At 45.6% G+C, this 23430-nt stretch overlaps 1 protein-coding gene across 1 annotated transcript in view; it reads left to right on the forward strand.

Annotated features, from left to right (window-relative positions):
• Positions 1 to 5014: 5014 nt before the first annotated feature.
• The window catches only part of LOC147435838 (ABC transporter C family member 13-like), a 74930-nt gene continuing 56514 nt past the window's right edge, over positions 5015 to 23430 (forward strand). Inside the window, exons 1-2 of the mRNA XM_086488056.1 lie at positions 5015 to 5234; positions 5369 to 5563. Coding sequence (XP_086344182.1) covers positions 5028 to 5234; positions 5369 to 5563 — 402 coding nt within the window. The 5' untranslated portion in view covers positions 5015 to 5027. The remainder of the gene's footprint in view (positions 5235 to 5368; positions 5564 to 23430) is intronic.

Genomic DNA, 23430 nt, shown 5'->3' on the forward strand with positions numbered 1-23430 from the left:
ATATTACATCAGCGTTTTTTATCATCATCTCAGCCCGACAAGGACAGTCATTTTCAGCCTTAAACCAGCAGTAGAAACAGCCCATTTTCAGCCTTTAAACCAGCAGTAGAAACAGCCCATTTCAGCCCCGAAACAGTCCATGGAAATCAGCAGATAGAAGATCCCAATTTTCAGCCACAAAGTCGTCGTCGTCATCGCCGTCGTCGTCATCGGCATAGTCCCATTGCATCAGTCCATTGCATTCGCATTGTACACCTTGTGCAATCAAAGTAGACCACTCTCGCCGACGAGAGTGGGGCCTTCGGAGGAGGGTTTTACAACCTCTCGGTGTCGTATCTCTTCTCTCTCTTTCTCTGAGTCTCATTCACTTGCACGCACAATATCCATTCACTTTGTTCGTGATCATAGCAGTCTCCATAAGACGGAAAGCTCTCTCTTTCCCTAAGAACTAAAAGGAACCTTGAGCAATAAAGATCACTAATCTTGAGAAAATACAACATTCATTCTGCTGCACCTTACATTGGTATCAGAGCTTTGGAAGTGTTCTGCATTACTCAAGGAAAGAACCACAAGAATTTTTTTCTTGTTGTGATCGCACGAACCCAAGTTTACTTTGGCGTGGCGATTCCTAATCGTGTTTTGTTGAAGAGTGAGAGGAATCCCAAGAAAGAAGGGCTTGTCCAGCCTCCCCTTGTGTCTCTTTTCACTCATTGAGAGCGGACCGTGCACTTAGCGGCCGGCCAATGGACGTGAGGTGGGAAAAAGCAACCTTGGTGTGAGCGCAAGGCCACTAAGGGGTGCGCCCGCAGAAAAGGGTATAACTCGGGTGAAGAGAAGATCCTTCTCCAACACGATTTGCAAGCGAAAGAAAACCTCAAGAACCCAAGATTCTCACGAATCAAGAACCTCAAGACCCTCAAGAACCCAAGTTCCTCGCGAGTTTAAGAACCCAAGATCTTAGTGCATGGTCGTCACCCGAAGCGACATGGATACTTCGCATACAGGTGATGAGCATGAGAGAGGCGACGAAGACTCGTCCCCACCTGGAGATGATTTCTTCAACCCTCCCCCTTCGCCATCTACGCCACCAAGTGCTATGGAGGCAATGGTCAAGCAGATGATGGCCATGATGGATAGACAAGAAGCAAATTGCCTTGCTCAAGAACGTGAGCGCGATGAAAGAAACGCAAGACTCACCACAAAACAAGAAGAAAATCGCCTTGCTGAGGAATGTGAGCGCGAAGAAAGACAAGCAAAACTTGCGGCACAACAAGAAGAAAATCGACTTGCTCTCGAACGCGAGCGCGAGGAATGAAATGAACGAAAAGCAGAAAAAGACGCCGAGCGTGAAGCTCAAAGGGAGCTTCGCAATCAAGAATTTATTGCCCAAGTCCTAGCCTCGAAGACCAATCCACCCAAAGATCGTGGAAGTTCGTCAAGTGGCGCAAGCCACGACGCGGATTCCAACCATCCAGTTACAGAAAAGTTGACTTTCAGTAAGTATGACGGTAAGATGGATGCTACAATTATTCATTCTTGGTTGCATCAATTTAATGCTTATTTTGCGACAACTAAGAAAACAGGCAATAGCAAAGTTTTGACGGCAGCTATGTGCCTTGCCGGTGATGCCATCAATTGGTACCATGCATGGCAAGAGGCACAGCTAGCCGCGCACCGAGAGGCAGCCGACGATTTCACGCCCCTCTCTTTTAGTTGGGCTGATTTCCAAGACAAGCTCAAGGCACGGTTTATGCTACCTCAGTACCTCGCACGATTGAAAGAGGATTGGCGTAATCTCAAGCAACATGGTATGCCAATCATGTCTTTTTCTAACCGTGTTTTGCAGCTAGGCACTCAGTTACGCAAGTCTGATGATGGCGCAAAGAGGCTTTTCTCTTTGGGTTAGACGAATACATCAAGTTTGATGTTGAAGTCTTCGACCCCGCGGATCTCAACAAGGCGGTAGCAATCGCTCTCGCCCAAGAGATGAAGCACAACAAGGGGAAGCCTAAGGAGAACAAGTCTTCTAAAGGGACATCTCAGAATTCTCAGGACACACAGAATGGTAAGAACGGTAAGAACAGTAAGAATGGTAATTCTTCTAGCCCTTCTTCCTCTAATTCCTCGGAAAAGAACTCTAACAATGAATCGAAGGGTAAAGCTAAAGCACCTGCAAAACCTAAGCTAACCCCTAATGAAAAAGCTTCTCAAGGAATTATAGGAGGATATATCACGGCTGAAGAACAAGTGATTTATGCTAAAGAAGGTAGATGTTTTCAATGTCATGTCAAGGGTCACATTAAGAAGGCCTGTCCTAAGACAGTCCCACCTAAAGAACCAAAGGCACCCACAACTACCACAAACTCTGTCACAACACAACCTGCATCTTCTCATGACTCTGACACACACATTGATGAATCTCTCATGAAGTGTTATGGCCATGTAAAAGGACAGCGTTTTATCATATTGTTTGATCCAGGCAATATGCATGATGTGATTAGTCTCCATCTTGTTGAGAGAGCCCACCTAGAGGTTAGTCAGAAATCTCCTATCAAGGTTTCTGGCTTCGCTCCTGGGATGAACTCTCTCATCACGAAAGATTGCCTTGATGTGATGTTTACCGTTCAGCAAGCTTCTTTTCGTAGAAAATTTCTTGTGTCTCCTCTCTCAGGATGTGATATGATATTAGGCATGAAATGGTTTCGTGAACTGAACCCTCTCGTTGATTGGGAGACTCTAACTCTCACTTTGCATGTCAAAACAAATTCCCCTCTCATCATTCATACTGAGGAGGGCTTGCATTCTTTGTCTCTCATCTCGCATGTGCAGGTAAAGCGTGAATTACGACGAGGAGCACAAGCGGCATTCATCTATGTTGCCCCAGTTTCCCAGAGCATTCACGCTCTAGGTAAGTATTCGGAGTTGTTTACGAAATTTAAACATCTCTTTTTGTAGGATGATCTTCCACCTCGTCCCCCACCGGAGCGGCCGGAGGACCATCGCATCGAGCTTATGGAGGGAGTGCAGCCTGTCAGTAAGCTCTCTACCGTTTGAACAAGTCACAGGAGGAAGAGTTAGAGCGACAACTCACGGAGTTAGTGGCTAGAGGATTCATACGTCCTAGTGTAAGTCCTTTTGCTGCCCCTATTTTGTTTGTTCGCAAGAAGGATGGTTCGTCTCATTTGTGTGTTGATTACAGGGCATTAAACAAGATGACCGTCAAGAACAAGTTTCCGATGCCTCGCATTGAGTATATCTTGGATAGGCTCAATGGGGCAAAGGTTTTCAGCAAGGTCGATCTCAAAAGTGGATACCATCAGGTACGGGTATTCAAAGGCGATATTTTCAAGACTGCCTTTCGCACCGAGCGAGGGCAATGGGTACGTTCAATCGTCTCATGGTAGGTCGTTTCGGTGACATGGTAGGTGTATGTGTTCATCTTTTTAGATGATATTCTCATTTTTTCTGCATCGTGGGAACAACATGAAAGAGATGTTGAAAGGGTACTAACTCGTTTGGATGAGTGTCAGTTGTACATTGTAGCTAAGAAGTCTGAATTTTTTCTTGCTGAAGTCACTTATCTGGGTTATATCATTTTTGCAGAAGGCGTCAAGCTAGACCCCGCGAAGGTGGAGCAGGTTCGTAATTGGGATTTGCCCAAAACTGCATATGATGTGCGTTCTTTTCTTGGTTTATGTCAAGCATATAGTTCGCACATATAGAATTTTGCACGCATTGCTGTACCTATGACTGATGTTTTGAAAGGGGTAAAGACTCACCGTCAGCGCGTAGACTTGCCCGAGGCAGCCATTGAGGCTTTCGCAGCTCTCAAGGTTGCGGTGACAGAAGCACCGTGTCTTATCCTTGCCTCTTGGGATGATCCCTTTGAGGTATGGACGGATGCGAGCAATGTCACCATAGGCGTTGTGCTCCAGCAGCATGGTCGCCCAGTAGCTTTTCTTAGCCGGAAGCTCAATAGTGCGGAAAAGAATTATTCAGTTTATGATAAAGAACTTTTGTCTATCATTCACTCTCTTAAGCATTGGAAGCATTTTTTGTATGGTAGAGAGTTTACAATACGCACAGATCATCAAGCCCTCAAGTGGCTACAGTCTATGCCTAGTGCACATTGGAGTGATCGCCAAGCGCGGTGGTCACAATTTTTTGAGCAATTTGGAGGTTTGATTGAGTATGTGCCTGAAAAAGCTAACCCTGTTGTAGATGCGTTGAGTCGCAAAGGATAGATTTTGGCTCTTGAGTCAAGAACCACATTTTCTATACAAGGTGAGTCTTTTGACAGCATGAAGAATCAATATGCAGATTCGGAGTTTGGTAAGTATTGGTTGCAGGCTCTTGCTTCCCAAGGGCCTAGCAACTATCTCATTCGTGATGGATTGTTATTTTTTTGTCAGTGTCTATGTGTGTTGCCCTCTCTCAGGCCAGCCATATTGCATGATGCACATGACTCTCTTACGGGTGGGCACAGAGACATGAACACCACATTGGAAAAGATTGAACGATTTTTCTATTGGCCTAAAATGCGAAAATATGTGTTTAGTTATGTCACACATTGCTTATATGTCAAAAAGTAAAAGCTCCTCGGGGTAAGCAGCAAGGCCTCTTGCTTCTGCTGCCTATTCCCGAGGGACCTTTTCAGGATATCTCTATGGATTTTGTGACTAACTTACCACCAAGTTAGCATTCAAGGAACACTCAATGTTTAACTATTGTTGATCGTTTCAGCAAATTCTACATGTTAATTCCTTGTAAGGCCACAGTTACTGCACAAGATGTTGCACGATTGTTCATAAAGCATTGGTACCCCCTCTGTGGTTTGCCAAAGTCCATTGTTTCAGATAGGGATGTTAAGTTTACGTCCAACTTTTGGCATGCACTCTTTGAAAATTTTGGCACAAAGTTGAATTTTTTATCCGCTTTTCATCCACAGTCAGATGGTCAAATGGAAATTTATAGTCAGTTGGCTTTTGATGTGTTGAAATCTTATGTGCAATAAGGGTAGTGGAAAAATGCACATTGCAGTTGAGAAGGATATTGGGGCAGATGCTCATGATTTGAGACTTGACGACTATCCTTCTGGACGTGATCGATTTGAAGTTGATTTAGTCGTGAGGATTGTCAATTTCTCAGTTGAAAAAGGGAAGTTGGTTTCTATCTATGGCCCAGTTGGAAGTGGAAAGAGCTCCCTATTGCTTGGGATACTAGGGGAAATGCAGGTAATGAGTGGGAATTCGTCCATGTTAGGCACTAAATCTCTTCTGAGTTCCTTTGCTGTGTTTTCTTCCTCCTAATTTGAGAAGCAAGTGTCATATTATGACGTTACTCAATTATTTATGTGTTTTTTCTCCAGTGCTTGAGAGGAAGTACTTTTGTTCAAGATACCATTGCCTATGTGCCTCAGCAGCTGTGGATTTTGAATAATACCATCCGACAAAACATTGTTTTCACAAGTCCTTTTGACCCAGAACGCTATCAAAGGGTAATTGCAGCATGTGCCCTGGAGCATGACATTTCACTATTTGCTGGAGGCCATGACACAAAGATTGTATGTCTTCTATCTCCTCTTCTTTATTTCACATCCGCACCTGAATTATCTTGAGTAAAAGAATTTTATATAGGAAAGGATTGAATTTTAACTGTATACTAGATTGGCCCATTTTAGAAGTTGTCTTTTAACTATAAGACCAGAATTGTTTACTATAGAAAGGCAATCATCGAATGAGGATAGTAACGTATTGAACTCTTAATGGTTGTGATTGGAATATCTAGGAAACATTGAGCTGGGAAAGTATCAAAAATGTAAATATACAAACTGTGTTGCAGATCAAGTAGATATTGTTTTGAATCAACTATAGGGGTTTACTGAGATTTGAATGAACTGTGTCCAAAGTCCACAACAAGCAAGCTCTGTTGGGGTCTAAAGATCTCAATGACGTAGCATTTGGTGTTGAGATGGTTTGCAGCTGTATATAGTTGAGGAAGCCAAAAGTTCGCTTGTGGTGAGCAGCTGTATATAGTTGTTTAAGGCCTTCGATCGTGAATTGAATTTTCATGTGCGAACATTGTAAGCATTTAAAATTCATTTGAGTTTGTGTTGACTATGCATATCTGTGGGACAACTAAGTCCTTTGAACTGCTTGAAATCACTTGATTCTTAACACAACATCATGCTCTTTATGACTAGCAACTTTTCACACACTTTTTAAAATTTTTTGATCTGGATGAGCTCAAGAAGGGTTTTGTATCTTTGAATGTAATTAGAAATAAAAAACAAACGGTTCTGTACCTTTGAAGGAAACTAGAAACCTAAATTAATTTTACTCAAGGCATGCCTGTCCTCAAGTAATATAGTTTCCTCTCTTTCAGTTGAGTGAAACTATTATGTGCCTCTTTAGATGGCTTACAGGAATGTGGGTATAATCATTATTTGAAAAGCATTTTGTAAATGACATTTTTTGATTTCCTTTTTAAATGGGTAACTAAGGGGGTCAAATACTAATTTGGCAATTCCACAAATTTCTCATCAGAAATCGTAACAGCCTTCAAGTTCAACGGGAGTTGTGTTGTGTTTATGATAGTATTTCACAGAAAACCAATTTACTCTCATGTAGGAAGTTGAGATTCTGGAGAGTTCTATAAAGTCATCAGCACAACAAAATGTCACAAACTTGAAGGGCTTCTTCAAGTCTTCATCTACCTTGCTTATAAAATGCTCTTTGCCAATGCTCTTTCCAGGGGCAGCTCCTTTTTACTACGAAGCTCAACCCATTTTTAAAGTTGGCGCATGCTCCAATTTATAGTCCACATTCTACATGATATGTTGCAAGAAGCCTTAACGATATAACTTTGGAACTCGTTTACACGAAAAGGAACTGGAGCGTCTTTTGTCTTTTGATTCACGGGCTGGTTTTCTAGCAATCTTGTCTTAGATTTAGTTTTTTACTCAAAAGAAGTTGAAAAGAAATCTTTAGATGTTGCACCAATGGAGGAGATTTCCACAAGTCAATGGCGGAGAAGGCATGCAGCAGGCCTCTCTTGTGTAAGGGACGTCTAAAGCCAACGATCTTAGCTGTATTCAACTTGGATGTACATTGAAAAGAAACAAGTTTACTTTGTTTTCACCTCTTTTGCGGTCACTCTGTTCTCTGAATTGAGTTTCTTACTTTTCTCCATACTTGATGCCCTTGATTTCAGGGGGACAAAGGTATCAATTTGAGTGGAGGCCAGAAAGCACGTATTAGTCTTGCCCGAGCGTGCTACAGTGCAGCTCCAATTGTTTTTTTGGATGACCCTTTAGCTGCAGTTGACATTCCTACAGCAAAGCATTTGATTAATCATGTCCTCAATGGTGTTTTAAAAGGGAGGACTGTTGTCATAGTTACCCATAACAAAACAGCTCTTGAAGTATGTGATCGTGTTTACTACATGGAGAATGGATCACTCCAAGAGGACAACGAGCTTAAACAAGTGAATACTTCAGCTGATCCCTCAAATCAGATAGAAGAAACAGATGTCGACGCATTAATGCATGTCGGAGTGAATGAAAACAGGAAAACAGCTGACAAAATACTCATCAAGAAGCCAGAACCTCTGAACTCAACAAAAAACAAGGAGAAAGGAAGGTCTACAGTTAAAGAAGACAGAGTTATTGGCAACATACAAGCATCAACTCTTATTGCCTATGCAAAGGCATCTCTCTCTCTCTCTCTCTCTCTCTCTCTCTCTCTCTCTCTCTCTCTCTCTCTCTCTCTCTCTCTCTCTCCACGCCATCTCTCTCTCTCTCTTTACCATGCTTTCGTTTAGGGTTCGCTGCTGTATTTTAGGGTTCGCGACCTGTTTTTAGGGCTCGCGACCTGTATTTTAGGGTTCGCGATTTTTTTTTTTTTTTTTTTTTTTTTTTCTTTTTTTTTGGGGTTGTTGGACAGATCTGCGTTTTAGGGTTTGCTGCATTTTCTACACTTTAGAAACATCAATCCTCTCTTCTCTCTCTCTCTCTCTCATGTCATCCCCAACCTCACCTATGGCAACAAGCAAACTCAAATATATGCTTCACTCCAAACGAATTTCCATCATTGAATTGGAAATGAAAGCATGGAGAAAAGAGATGGAAGATTGGAGGAACGCGAAGACCGTTTTCCTCCGAGAAAATGAAGAAAAGGAGAAGAGGTGGAAGGACGAGAAGGATCATCTTCTCAACAAGATCGCCACGTTGGAGAATAGCATTTTGGACCTCCACAAAGAAGTGTTGGAAACACGGTCAAAAAATGGGCTTGAAGAGGGGGAATTTCAACCCTCTTTGAGGGAAGAAATTGACAACATCAATGAGGAGAAGAAGTCATGGGCCGCGGTCATATCCGAAACGCAAAAGAAAGTAGAGGAGGCCGAAAAATGGATTGAGGTTGCCAAGAAAGGGAAAGGTAAGGAAGCTCCTTGTACACCCACTCTTATCAACATGACCCTCGAAGAGGAACAAAGAAGGAGGGTGCGGGCTCTACATGTGAGGGTAACCGGCCTCAAGGACATAAACAATGTGGAAAAAGAGGTCACAAGCCTCACATCAATGATGGGGGTGGAGAAGCCTTCACACACAAAGGCATGGAGAGTGGGCAAGAAGAGTGAGGGCCCCGGAGAATCTTCAAAGGAAAGAGCTCTCATACTACGCTTCCCTTCATTGGAAGAGAAGAAGGAATTCTTGAGGAAGAGACCTACTCTCAAGAAGACAGGTATTTTCTTAGGCGATGACCTCACTCTCTCACAACTTGCGCATATGAGAGAAGTAATGCCCGAGATTCAAGCGGCAAGGGAGAAGGGGAAGATGGCCTTTTACAGAGATGGTCGGGTGGTGATTGTAGAGCGGCGCTCTACATGACGGTGCGAGACCTATGGGACCACATTGAGGATGGCGACTTGGAATTGTAATGGGTCTATGAGGTTGGATGTTGGTGCCTTTGAGGACAGTTTCAGAGACAAGGACATTGTTTTCTTTTCAGAGACTCACCAGGCCCCTGGCCAACTGTTGCCACATGTGGTGGGATACAAATGGGAGACAGCCCACAGAACAGTCACGAGATCTGAGCATGGGAGTAGAGGTTCAGGAGGAGTAGCGGTGTTGTTTAGGGAGGAGCTACAGCCACTACTACATATTGTACGGAGAAATGATCAGGCTAGATACATGTGGGTGAGGCTGAGAGCTGACACAGGTCGATTTCTATATATTGCTATATGTTACTTCCCCCCCAGTACGTCAGTATATGCTGTATCCAGAGGGCAGTCGCCTTTCTCAATTCTAGATGATGATATATGGGAGTTTTCTAGGGATGGTGATATCATCCTCCTAGGAGACTTCAATGCTCGAACGGGCAACTGTCAGACAGTCTTCTACGACACTTCAGATGAGATGCTTAGAGAGTTGGATGTGGGTGAGCTGGGGTTTGACAGATGCTCACATGACAGAGAGCAGACTGAGTATGGGAGATACCTCACGGAGATGACGACTACACATGGGCTAGCCATACTTAATGGCTTACAGCGGTTTCCTCGAGCAGCAGGCTTCACATTCTTTCCACACAGACATGGGGCCAGTACAGTGGACTATGTTATGACACAGCCGAGCTTTATTCCTTGTATTCAGGATTTCACAGTGGGAGCCAGACCAGTGGGCGTAGCAGTGGATCATGCTCTCTTGACACTGTCCGTATCTTTTCAGTTTAGTACAGCCCAGAAATCAGGAGGCAGGTCACACACCCGTTATACATTTACACCAGAGACTGACTCAGTTTATACAGAGGCGATCTGGGATCGTCTATGCACAGTTGCTCCAGGCCTCTCAGTAGAGGAGTGCACTACTTTACTGACTGAGACACTACATGATGCAGCATCAGAGGCATACCCACACACTCAACCGGATCGGAGGCGACATTCTGGGAGCATGCCCCAGAATAGTTGGTATGATGAGGAGTGCAGAGAGATGAGAGCCCAGCTTCAGAGGGATCTTCATTTAGGAGTCATCACCTACAGACAGTCGCGGATTGCTTTCCGGCGCCTTGTGCGAAAGAAGAAACGAGCTTACCTGGCCCAGATGGAGCGAGACTTGTATCAGTTGTTCTTGAGTAGAGACTCAGGCGAGGCATGGCGACTCTTCCATGAGCACTCCCCTCCCCCAGTGATTACTTCTCCTGATGTGTGGGGCCAGTATGCGACATCGTTATATACGGTTCCTGGGCAGGATCCCCTTCCAGATCCTACAGAGCCATGTCCACCTACGAGCACCTTCTTTACCACTGAGATGGTAAAGAGAGCCATTGACAGGATGAGGACCAGGAGGGCTTACGATCATGACGGTCTAGTAGCGGAGCACTTTATACATGCTAGGGATATGCTGATGGAGGTTCTTGCAGTGTTGTTCAATCGTGCCATGTGTGAGGGATTACCTGAGACTTGGAGGTTGTCTACTATTGTGCCTATATTCAAGGCAGGTGATCCTACAGAGCCTGGAAATTACCGCACTATTATGGTTGGACACACACTGGCACGATTGTATGCATCCATTATTGAGCAGCAGTTGAGTAACTGGGTAGAGGGTGAGGGTGTACGGGCAAAGGGACAGGCAGGTTTCAGGAGGGGTTTCTCCACTCTTGACCATATTCTGACACTCAGAGCTATCATTGAGGAGGGCAGGTCACATGGGAGACGGATTTATTGTAGCTTTGTGGATTTCCGCAAAGCATTTGACATGGTACCGAGAGCTCGACTGATGCGCAGACTGCAGGAGATGGGGGTGCCCACAGTGTTGATTTGGGGGATTATGGCTTTATACAGATCAGTGATGGGACATGTACGCACCCCAGAGGGGATATCTGACTTAGTTCACTCCACTATCGGGGTGAAACAGGGTTGCCCATTGTCTCCTACTCTATTTGGTATGTATGTTGATGAGGTGTCTGATTACATTGACAGAGAGGGTGATAGAGGTGACCAGCTGGCAGGGACGTGGATCCCATTGTTGTTATATGCTGATGATATTGTCTTGATCTCTGACTCACCAGAGGGTATGCAGCGACAGTTGGATGCATTACACAGTTTTGCAGAGGATAGTGGATTGTCTGTAAACCTTGGTAAAACCAAGGTCATGGTATTTAACACCACACCGCAATGGATCAGGAGATCGGCACCGACCTTCACGTATGGTCAAGAGATTGTGGAGTATACAGATGCATACACTTACCTTGGGATAGTCTTCACTGGGCCGAGGTTTTCTTTGGGGAGAGCAGCAGAGACTAGACTGACCAGAGCTTATGCGGCCTTGGGAGGCTTGGAGAGGATGTGTTCGCAGGTTCAGTTCCAGGAACCTCGGACAAAGTTATGGCTCTTTGATACTTTAGTAGCCTCAGCTATGATGTATGGGGTACAGGTATGGGGACCTTCTGTAGGCCAGGATGGTTGGAGACGTATGGAGAGGCCCTTGGTATCTATGATCTCCCGATTGATTAGAGCCAAGGCCTCCGTACCTCACGCGATCATTCGAGCAGAGCTAGCTGCCCCCCCCATGGAGATTGAGGCGCTTACCAGATCAGTGTCCTTTGTGCACAGCCTATGGGATACTACTAGAGACAGATATGCTAGACTGGCCCTTGAGTCTTCCAGACAGTTAGCTCTACAGGGGGACACTTCATGCTGGTATGCACAGATGACTTCATGGTTTCAGACGCATGGCTTCACCATGGACAGGTTGCCCCCTTTCCAGTATTCTCTTCAGGCACCCTCGCTGTCTCTTACACGGGTGGAGATCACTAGACTCATTCGTCAGGACCTGACCCAGCTCGACACCAGGAGGACATGGATAGAGCCGCCTCAGGAGTTGAGCACGAAGATGGCTTTCTATAGAGAGCATCTTCTCCACCTCACAGGAGATGGGTTTGTGATTCGACCCAGCTACATGGACACACATATGTCTCATGGTTTGCGTTGTGCCATTGGTCAGATACGCACATCCTCACATCAGCTCGAGATTGAGACTGGTAGATTCAGAGGGATACCAGCAGACAGCAGGATATGCCGATTATGCCAGAGAGAGCCAGAGACAGAGTTGCACTACATATGTCATTGCACAGTGTTCTATGAGATACGGGGGCGTTTCCACTGCTTATTCAGAGAGGGTTTTGGTCCTCTATCTAGGGTCATGAGTTATGAGGATCAGAGATGTCTTGGACTATATCTACTTGAGTTACACAGGTATAGAGACACTTTACTGGGGAGAGCTAGAGAGAGGCAGTCCCAGAGACACATTACAGATTTCTTTTCACTAGATATGGGACAGCTAGAGGAGCAGCCACCACTGCAGAGCTCGTCCAACACTCATTCGACCACTACTGGCACTCTCATCGACCGAGCATTGGAGCTACAGAGATACAGACGACCGCGACTGAGGAGAGGAGCTACACAGCATCGACGGAGACTACAACAGAAGATTCGAGCCATACTCTCTCGACATCCAGAGTGCAGATGAGGATGGATCCTCACCATTTCTTCCATCTTTGTTTCACACACTGTTACTTCCAGTTTACCGGGTACCTATTGTATCAGCTGCTACACCCACGTAGTTTTAGATTGTAGTAGTAGTAGTAGTATTTTGTTCCACTTCTAGTTCTTTTCTAGTTCTTTTGTACCCAGACATGGTATTAGATTCACTATTTTGTAACTGATTGGTCTCATAGGTCATTTTGGCCTTTTGAAGACGTTAATATAACATTTCATTTCATTTCATTTCTCTCTCTCTCTCTCTCTCTCTCTCTCTCTCTCTCTCTCTCTCTCTCTCTCTCTCTCTCTCTCTCTCTCTCTCTGTCGGTGAAAACCCGCTGCTTCTCGCCCTCTCTCTCTCCCCTTCGTATGTGTCGCCCACAACTCCAGCATAGACCTCTCTCTCTCTCTCTCTCTCTCTCTCTCTCTCTCTCTCTCTCTCTCTCTCTCTCTCTCTCTCTGTGCTTGCTGCTGTCCCCGCTGCCCTGCTCGCTCGCTCTGCTCCCGCTGCCCTGCTCGCTGCTCCCTCGCTGCCCCCCGTGCGCAGCGCTGCTGTGCCCGCCTGCAGTGGAACTCCTGCCGCCTCCCCCCCCTCGCGTTGCCTCTGCAAACCCGCCCCCCCTCGCTTCTCCTGCAGCCCCGCCGAGGCGCGTGAGTGAGGAAAAGCAGCCCCCCGCCCCTCCCCACATGCTACACGTAGGATGAACCCCCCCCTTCCTCTACGCGTAGGGTTGCCCCCCCCCCCAAAATTTTAATGCGTAGGATGTCCCCCCCTTCTTCTACGCGTAGGGACTTCTTTTTTTTTTTTTTTAAATAAATAAAACCCCCGCCCCCCCTCCCCCACTCTATCTACCATACTTCTACTCTTTTCGGTATGTATGTGGATGAGGTTTCTGACTACATTGACAGCGATGGGGATAAAGGTGCTCAATTGGCAGGGACATGGATTCCACTTTTGTTATATGCTGATGACAGTGTTGATCTCCGAATCCCCAGAGGGAATGCAACGTCAATTGGATGCTTTGCATACGTTTGCCCACAAAAGTGGTTTGTCTGTCAACCTGGGTAAAACCAAGGTTATGGTGTTTAATACCACCCCACAGTGGATCAGGAGGTCAGCACCTACATTCACATACGGCAAGGAGACTGTGGAGTACACAGACGCTTACACTTACCTTGGAGGGGTTTTTAGCGGACCTGCATTCTCACTCAGAAGAGCAGCAGAGACCAGACTTACTAGAGCCCACGCAGCATTGGGTAGATTGGAGAGGATGTGTTCGCAGGTTCAATTTCAGGAGCCCCGGACGAAGCTCTGGCTCTTCGACACTTTGGTAGCTTCAGCATTGCTCTATGGAACCGAGATATGGGGACCTTCACTGGATCACCACGGGAGGCCGGGTCGCTCAGACGGATGGGGGAACATGGAGAAACCTCTCGTCTCTATGATCTCGCGGCTCATTAGAGCCAAGGCATCAGTACCACGGGCCATTATCCGAGCAGAGCTAGCGGCCCCCCCACTTGTGGTGGAGGCGCTCACCAGATCAGTCTCCTTCATAAACCGCACATGGGAACTTCCTAGAGACAGATATGCTCCCATAGCACTTGAATCCTCTCGACAGTTAGCCATACAAGGACATACAACATGCTGGTATGGGGAGATGACATTATGGTTCAGGCACATGGGTTCAGCATAGACAGGCTGCCACCATTCCATTACTCATTAGATGCACCATCTCTCACTCTCACACGGTCAGAGATCACCAACCTCATCAGCCAAGACCTGACCCAGCTAGACACCAGGAGGACATGGATACAACCAGCACAGGAATTGGGCACGAAGATGGCTTTCTACAAAGACCACCTTCTCCAGCTTACGGAAGATAGTTTTGTGGCGAGACCCAGATACATGGATACCCACTTGTCTCATGGGATACGATGTGCTATTGGCCAGTTACGCACATCTTCTCACCAGTTGCGGATTGAGACTGGGAGATACAGCGGAGTACCAGCAGAGGACAGGACATGCCCCTTGTGTAACATGGAACCTGAGACAGAGCTACACTATACATGCCGCTGCCCCGTCTACTACGAGATACGAGGCCGCTTCCATTGCATGTTCAAAGAGGGTTTTGGACCACTCTCAAGAGTTATGGGATACGAAGATCAGAGATGTCTTGGTTTGTTCTTGCTCGAGCTGTGCAGACACAGAATAGCCTGATGAATGGCGAGGCTAGCCAGTCTCAAAGACGGATCACAGACTTCTTCAGAGCAGACACGGGACAGCCGCAAGAGCCACTCCCACAACAGAGCTCCGCCTCGTCTCACACCAGAGGCACACTGATTGACCGAGCGATTGAACTGGGGAAATCCAGGCGCCCGTGACTGCGAAGAACTACATAGCATCGATGGAGGCTATGACAGAAAATTCGGAGCACGCTGGCCAGGCATGCATGACGCCCGGTCAGACTACTAACCATGGAGGAAATTGATGAGATTCGCCAACGACCAATGCTAGATCTCTTGTGATTCAGCTATCCCAACAAGCCACCCATTTTTTGCTTAGTTTTTTGCTTGGCTCACATCAACCAACTTAGGACCCCATAGTATATATCTTTGTTTTGTAATGTTGCTAGGTTATCTTGTTACTCTGACTTGGTATCAGATCCACCACTTTGTAACTTTCGGGTCTCATAGATCATTATGGCCTTTTGAAGACGTTAATATAACATTTCATTTCTCTCTCTCTCTCTCTCTCTCTCTCTCTCTCTCTCTCGCCTGGAGAGAGAGAGAGAGAGAGAGAGAGAGAGAGAGAGAGAGAGAGAGAGAGAGAGAGAGAGAAATGAAATGTTATATTAACGTCTTCAAAAGGCCATAATGATCTATGAGACCCGAAAGTTACAAAGTGGTGGATCTGATACCCAAGTCAGAGTAACAAGATAACCTAGCAACAGTACAAAACAAAGATATATTAGGTCTTGCACTGGAATTCGCACCTCAAGAGCAGGTGTCTGACCATTCCAAGCTTTCCGGGCCTCTTCGAAATCTTCATACAGACAAGGTTTAATTTCAGAAGCACTTTCCAAAACACTTTCCATGGCTTTATGACGCTTCAAGACGCACGGGAACTCTGACATGCATTAACTAGACCACAACCGAAAACTAAAGCAAGACTTTTTTTTGGGTATTTTGTCAATTTAACTATTTACAGGAACCTTAGAAATATGTACATCTCCACAGAACTCATACATGTGATGAAAACTTTGCCAGGAATACTGTAAACTGCCCCTAACTGTAAATTGCCCAACACTGTTGATGCAGCAGGTCGTTCAAATTCTAGACAACGACGAGCAGACTCAATTGGGCGAGAGAGGTCAAACAGTTGAACACGCAGGCTACTGGCCACACGGGCTGTCTGCCTGCAGATTGCAATTCGCGCAGGGAGGCAGAAACGCGCAGCCAGGGTTCTGAGAATGTTGAATCGTTGCACGTGCTTGCTCTGATTCTCTTACCCCAACACACACACGCTGGCGAGGATGCTGATGACTGTTGTTGTGCGCAGGGAATTCACGCGACTAACAACTTATTCACACACACACACACACCCTTCCCACAGACACACACACACACACTTTTTTGTAAATCGATTGATTAATTTACTAGTGGGAAACCTCAAAGCGAAAAAAATCCACTGGAAAGATCATATACAAGGGGAAGAGCACAGAACTCCTCATCTGTAGAGCATAGCTAAAAACATTCATATGAAAGCTGATGCATCTCTAAGGTGATATCACCAACTTCCAAAGCAAACCGTAACGATTGCCGAAGAGAAAGCCTGAAGAGAGGGAATGGATCCGCATGAGTACGATGGAACATGTAAGCATTACGCTGACTCCACACGGTCCAGAAAGCCCCGTATCTGACCCACATGAAGAAGACCGCAAGACGCTGTAACGTCGGTGAGAAAACGCCAAATGCCCAGAACCTTTTGTGAAAGCCCAGGAAAACGGAGCCGCATACACGCCGATATATGGGGAAGGAAGTCTCTAGTAACACAGCAATCCCACAACAAGTGACAAATATCCTCTTCTGCAGTCGAGCAACGAACGCAAGAAGAAGGACGAATATGACGCGCCCGAAGAAAAGTGCCAACGGGAAGCACTCCAAGCAAACAGCGCCAAAGAAACAGACGCTCCTCCAAAGGCAAATGGCTTTTCCACAAGGCAGAGAGGAGCCTCCTCCACCAGAGGTCAGATTTGTGCATACGCGAAATGGCATTGCAATGAGCATCAAGCCATGGTCGTGGTAGAAGAACATCATAAATTCGACCTGCAGAAATAGCTCGAAAAGGCGTTTCTTGAAAGGCCCAATCAAACATGCGATCACCATCAGGCAAAGGTGAAACAGGCAAAAAAGTCGAGCAACATGCTTTGAAGCTCTCTCCAAAACTAACGGTAATGCATGCCCAACCCAAAACGACAAGCAGCAAAGGAAAACTCAAAAGTATATCCAGCCTCATCGACCACATCCTCAACCACACGAATGCCACAATCAGAGAGAAAGTAAGCCTGAGGAGGTGAGCGATCGACCAAAGTAAGAGAGAATGCTCGGCTCCAATGGAGACTTTACAATCGGATGCAATCACTTTCCTGCCGAGGATTCCATGATAAATGCGTCATAACCTCTTTCAAAGCAGATACTAAAGAGGAAGCAAGTGGACATCCAGGAATGTGCCCTTCCATCTTGCCAAAGACCACCTCCCAGAGAGAGGGTTGCCAATGGCCAAAAGCAAAAGTAACAACGTGCTGACCGAGGAATGCAAACATCAAAGTCCAAGGCTGAATTTGTTGCACAAGAGTGGGCAACAACATAGCTTTCCAAGCAAACACATGTCTGCACAAATCCAAGATATTAAGTCCACCAAAACGTTTAGGAGTGCAAAGCTTCTCCATTGACACCAAGCGTAAGCCTTTTTTCGTAGCATGAGTCCGCCACAAATGGGACATAATGTTCGACATAAGAGAATCAAGACATCGGCAAGGCCAATGTATCAATGGCAAAAAGAACTAAACATATGCCAACAGGATACTCTGAACAATTCGCAGACGAACATGCAAGGGCCAAGTAGAAAGCTTCCAGTAATGCAATTTGACATTCAAGCGTTGCATGACCTTATCGACTTTCTGAGAGTGAGTAACATTCCATCCAATGGATAACCCAAATGCCTAGTGATCAAGACACAATCTCACCTGGCCACAACAGACTATGTCAATCACAAGAATGGAGAGGCAGAAGCTTCGATTTACAAAAGTTGACTTTAAGCCCAGCTGCAATGCCAAACAGTTCCAAGGCTTCCATAATCACCTTGACATCCGCCTGCTGATTACGAGGCATAAAGAAGGAATCATCAGCGTAAGCCTGGCCAACGAATGTACGACCCGAAGGTAACCACAGACCATGCAGACTCTGAACAGAGGTCAAGTGATCATGATAAGTCAACAACGGGTGAGTAGCAACATCATACAACAGAGCACTAAGAGGGCACCCTTGCCTGACCGAACAACCAAGAGGCCAAGATTCAGTTAATTCACCTTCTAATATCCCTGAAGACGTGCTACATGCATACAAAAAATAAACCACATTGTTGAATTTAGGACCAAACCCTAAACACGTCATCTTGTTGAGTGTACTTAGCGTACTCCATGCCAATCAAAACATTAGCCAGATTATCCATAATCTGGCGACGTGGAATGAAACCATATTGAGCGTGATGGAGTCATGCAAAAAGATGGTCCTTAATGCGGTGCACCAGTATCTTAGCCAATATCTTATAAACCACAGGTATCAAAGTAATCGAACGCCAATGAGAGAATCGCTCACAAAGCGCTTGCTTAGGCAGCAATTTAAGTAAACCTTCTTTCCAAGATATCGGCAAATCTTGTTTCTCCCATGCCGCATTAATCATGTTAAGCAGTGGATGCTCAAGATCCTCCCAGAAGGAAAGGAAAAATTCCACAGTAAGCCCATCCCAGCCGGGAGACCGCCAACGGCCCAAAGCACGCAACGCACTATGCAATTCTAAAGCAGTGAAGGGGTCCTCAAGACCACATGTATCTTGCGGGGATACAATCGGAGTAACAAAGGAAAGCATCAATTGACGCGCATGGCAAGCAGCCAAAGATGTCTAAGAAGGAGCAGCAAACACCTGTCTCGATAATGCAAAACCATGGCATCTGCAAGTTCTTGCTTTGAAGAGGTCCAAACACAAGCATAACCCGCTTGATTGCCTGTGAGATTCTTGAATGATGTAAATGCTTAAAAAATTGCTTTGAAGCACAACCTTTATCCATGAAAGCCTGTTGACGGGCACGTGTCTTCCATTTAGCAAGCTTTCGCTTGTCATTACGCTGAATACACACAGAGACTTCACATAGCTCCGACATCTCAGAATTAGACAGAGGCCGCAAATCAGCCAACTCTTGCAGTCGTTGACAAGCATGTTTTGCATCTTTGACTTCCCCTCGAGTGCACTGCAGGTAATTCTTGCCATAGTCACAAATAACACTTTGCACTCTCATAACAAAGCGATACCAAGCGGCATCAAGATCAAGATGCATATGAACCAACAGAGGGGGAATAACCTCAGAGATCATTCCTCGAAAAACCTCATGTGTGAGATAAGCATTATTGACAAGTAGCAGACGTTTCCGGGGAAGAGCCCGATCACAACGAGTCTACCCAAAACTCACATCCAGCAAAACAGGGTAATGATCCGATAATTGCAAGGTGTAATCGATGTTGACCTCACATACAAATTCCTCATATTGTTGCAAATTAAGCAAATACGATCTGTCCAACCGCGCTCGATAAGAAGAATGGGCAACATGCTGAAAAGTAAAACCAGATGCATTTGGATGCAAATGCCGCCATATATCAGTCATCTGAGTAACAGCAAAGAGATTATCCCATTCTTGCCTTTCCGCAAACAATATATGTGAATTGCCAGTGGTACTTTCATACATCTCAGGGGTATTATTAAAATCACCGCAAAGGAATGCAGTCGAGGTCCATGAGCGAGAAGAGATGTCTCGCCATAGAGCAACCCTTTGTCCAAATGATGTATACGCATAAACACCTCCAAATTCATACACCTGACCGTTCAAGAAGCATTGAATCACCATCCAACGGCCGTTCGGATCATTATACAAGAGAACTGGCTGAAGCTCATGCCGAACCAATATCAATAAACCTGAGTAATCATGCAAACCAGCATATGCAATCTAGTAACCTGCGAAATAAGAACACTGACCAACAAAGTCATGCTAGTTGTGTTCTTGCAAAACCACGATATCTACCTTACATGTATGTACATAGTGCCAGGTCAGTCGCCATTTGTCCAGGTTACATAACCCAACACACACACACACACACACACACACACTTTTTTTTGTAAATCAATTTGATTTATTTATCTGTGGGAAACCTCAAAGAGAGGAAAACCCACCAAAAAGATTTACAAGGAAAGGAACACAACAGTGTTCGGCTGTACAAAGCATTCCATGAGAGTTTCCTTCCCTCCGAGCATTCCATGAGGGATGAATCGTAACCTGTTTCTATGCAGAAAGCAAGGTGGAAGAAAGTGGGCATCCAAGAATATGACCATCCATCTTACCAAATACTGCCTCCCACATGGATGATTGCCAGTGACCAAATGAGGATGTAACCACATGCTGACTCAAGTGTGCAAACATAAGAGTCCAAGGCTGAGATTGTTGCACAAGTGTAGGCAAAAGCATAGCCTTCCTAGCAATGACATGCCTACGCAGGTCCAAAATATTCAAACCACCAAAGCACTTTGGTGTACAAAGTTTTGCCATCGATATCAAGCGCAAACCTTTTTTGTGAGAACGCGTTCGCCACAAATGAGACAAAATGGCCGACATGAGAGAGACAAGACAATGACGGGGCCAATGCAACAATGGCAAAAAGAACTGAACATATGCCATGAGGATACTCTGAACCATTCGCAGGCGAACATGTAGCGGCCAGGTAGAAAGCTTCCAGTAATGCAATTTAACATTCAAGCGATTCATGACCCAATCCACTTTCTACGTGTGAGTAACATTCCATCCAAATTGGATAAACCCAAATGCCTAGTGATTATATTTGGAAGAACAATCTCTCCTGGCCACAACAGAGCATGCCAATCACAAGAACGAAGCGGCAAAAGCTTTGATTTACGGAAATTGACTTTAAGACCAACCGCAATCGCAAACAATTCCAAAGCGTTCATAATCTCTTGAACATCGTTTTGCTGATTGCGGGGCATAAATAGCGAGTCATCTGCATAAGCCTGCCCAATAAAAGTATGACCCGATGGTAGTTGCAAATCATGAAGACGCTGCGCAGAGGTCAAGTGATCAAGATACATCAACAAAGGATGAGAGGCAATTGCATACAGCAAAGCACTAATAGGGCAACCTTGCCTAACCGAACAACCAAGCGGCCACGATTCTGTCAATTCCCCGTCCAGGATTCCCGAAGACGTACTACAATCATACAAGCAATAAACCACATTGGCCAACTTAGGACCAAATCCTAGACATCTCATTATGGCAGCAATGAAGTCCCAGTGCACAGTGTCAAAGGCCTTTTCAATATCAACTTGCATGACCAACACATCTTGTTACGTATACTTAGCATACTCCATGCCAATCATAAGATTGGCCAAATTGTCCATGATTTGACGACGAGGAATGAAACCATACTGAACTTGATGAAGTCCTGTAAACAAATAGTCCTTGATGCGGTGGACCAACATTTTAGCCAAAATGTTGTATATCACCGGCATCAAAGTTATGGACTGCCAATGAGAGAACTGCTCGCAAAGCGCGTGCTTGGGCAACAACTTAAGTAAGCCCTCTTTCCATGAAATTGGTAGATCATGTTTTTCCCATGCCACATTTATCATGAAGATCAGGGGTTGTTTAAGAGCATCCTAAAATGAGAGGAAAAATTCCACAATAAGTCCGTCCCAACCAGGATATCTCCACCGGCCCAATGCAAGCAAGCACCATGCAATTCGGAGACAGAGAAAGGATCCTCAAGGCATTGTGCCTCCGCAGGCATTGTGCCTCCTGCGAAGACAGGATCGGACGAACATAAGAAAGCAACAATTCACGCGCTCGACAAGCTGCCGAAGTACACACACACACACTTTTTTTGTAAATCTGCTTTTATTAATTTACAAGTGGGAAACCTCAAAGCAAGGAAAACCCACGAAAAGAAAGGGATACAAAAGACGGAGCACTATAAGGCTCTGAAGGCTAGAAACAGTCAAAGTAAATCCTGTAGGCATCAAGAGTGATGTCTCCAGCTTCATAGGCAAAATGCAGCGCTTGACCAAGAGATAATTTGAAATAGGGAAAGGGGTCAACAAAAGTGCCCTGGAACATTAAGGAGCTCCTATGATGCCAAATGGCCCACATAGTCCAAAATCTGACCCAGGTGAAGAAGACCGCAAACTGAGATTTTGGTGACTGAAGCACCTCAAAAAGCCAAAATCGTATGTGAAAAGAGCCGGAAGGAAAACGTAGTCGAAGAGCAGCCGACACTTGCCGAATGAAGGCTCTGGAGTGACGACAACACCACAGCAAGTGTGGCACGGTCTCCTCAGCTTCAAGGCATCTGGGGCAGCGGGAAGGCGCAATATGCCGAGCATGCAACACACAGCCAATAGGTAGAGCTCCCACCAAGCACCGCCACAAGAAAACACGTTCCTTCAAAGGCAGATGACTCTACCAAATGCGAGACAATGTGTGTTGCCACCACAAGGATGACTCGGAAAGCGGCCACAGCTGATTACCCCGATGCACAATCCATACATCAGACTGAAGGATGGCATAGACACTGGCAGCTGAGATGCAGTCCAATCTAGTAGTAGCCAGATTCCAATCAGAGAAGCGAGAGTCTTCATCCAGCGGAGGAATGGACGAATGAGCAGCAAGCATGTTTTGAACCTCTCGTCAAAGAGGAGAATAGTGAAGACCCAACCGAAAGCGGGAGACGGCATCAGCAAAAGAAAGAACATAACCCGAGTCATCAACCACCTGATGCACCTGACAGATTCCTTTTTGGGAAAGAAAATACGCTTGGCGAGGAGACCGTTGAACCAAAGTCGAAGCAAGAACCCTGCTCCAATGCAGACTCTCCAAGCGAAGAGAGTTACCCCCAGAGGATTGTCAACCATCCCAAGGCAAATGTGAAGTGACAACCTTCCAATCAACAATTAGAGAAGAAGTAAAGGGACATCTAGGAATGTGTCCTTCAAGCTTCCCAAAAACAACATCCCAATAAGTCAGTTGCCAATCACCAAAAGAAGGGGTGACAATGTGCGCAGATAAATGTGTGACCATGAGAGCCCAGGGTTGCTGCTGCTCCACCAAAATTGGCAACAACATAGCTTTCCAAGCCAGAAGATGACGTCTCAAGTCCAAAATATTCAACCCTCCAAGCAGCTTGGGAGAACACAGCTTGTCCATAGATAAAAGCAGAATGCCCCTCTTGGTAGACGAGGTCCGCCAAAAATGTTCTAAAATATTGGACATTAGAGACTGCAAGCGCAATCGAGGCCAGGACAACAAAGGCAAGTAAAACTGCACATAAGCCACAAGGATGCATTGGACAATCCTGAGACGCACATGAAGTGGCCACGTGGACAATTTCTAATAATTCAACTTGGAATGTAGATGTTGGAGCACCCAATCCGTTTTCTTCATAGCCGATACGTTCCAACCCAACGGATAACCCAAATGGCGAACTAGAACATGGGGAGGAACAATCTCCCCAAGCCACAATATCCTATGCGAGTCACACTCCTTCAAAGGCAATAGCTTGGAT

The sequence above is a fragment of the Adiantum capillus-veneris genome, chromosome 18, assembly GCF_014529385.1.
Source record: "Adiantum capillus-veneris isolate H3 chromosome 18, ASM1452938v2, whole genome shotgun sequence".
In the NCBI taxonomy this organism is placed as follows: Eukaryota; Viridiplantae; Streptophyta; class Polypodiopsida; order Polypodiales; family Pteridaceae; genus Adiantum; species Adiantum capillus-veneris.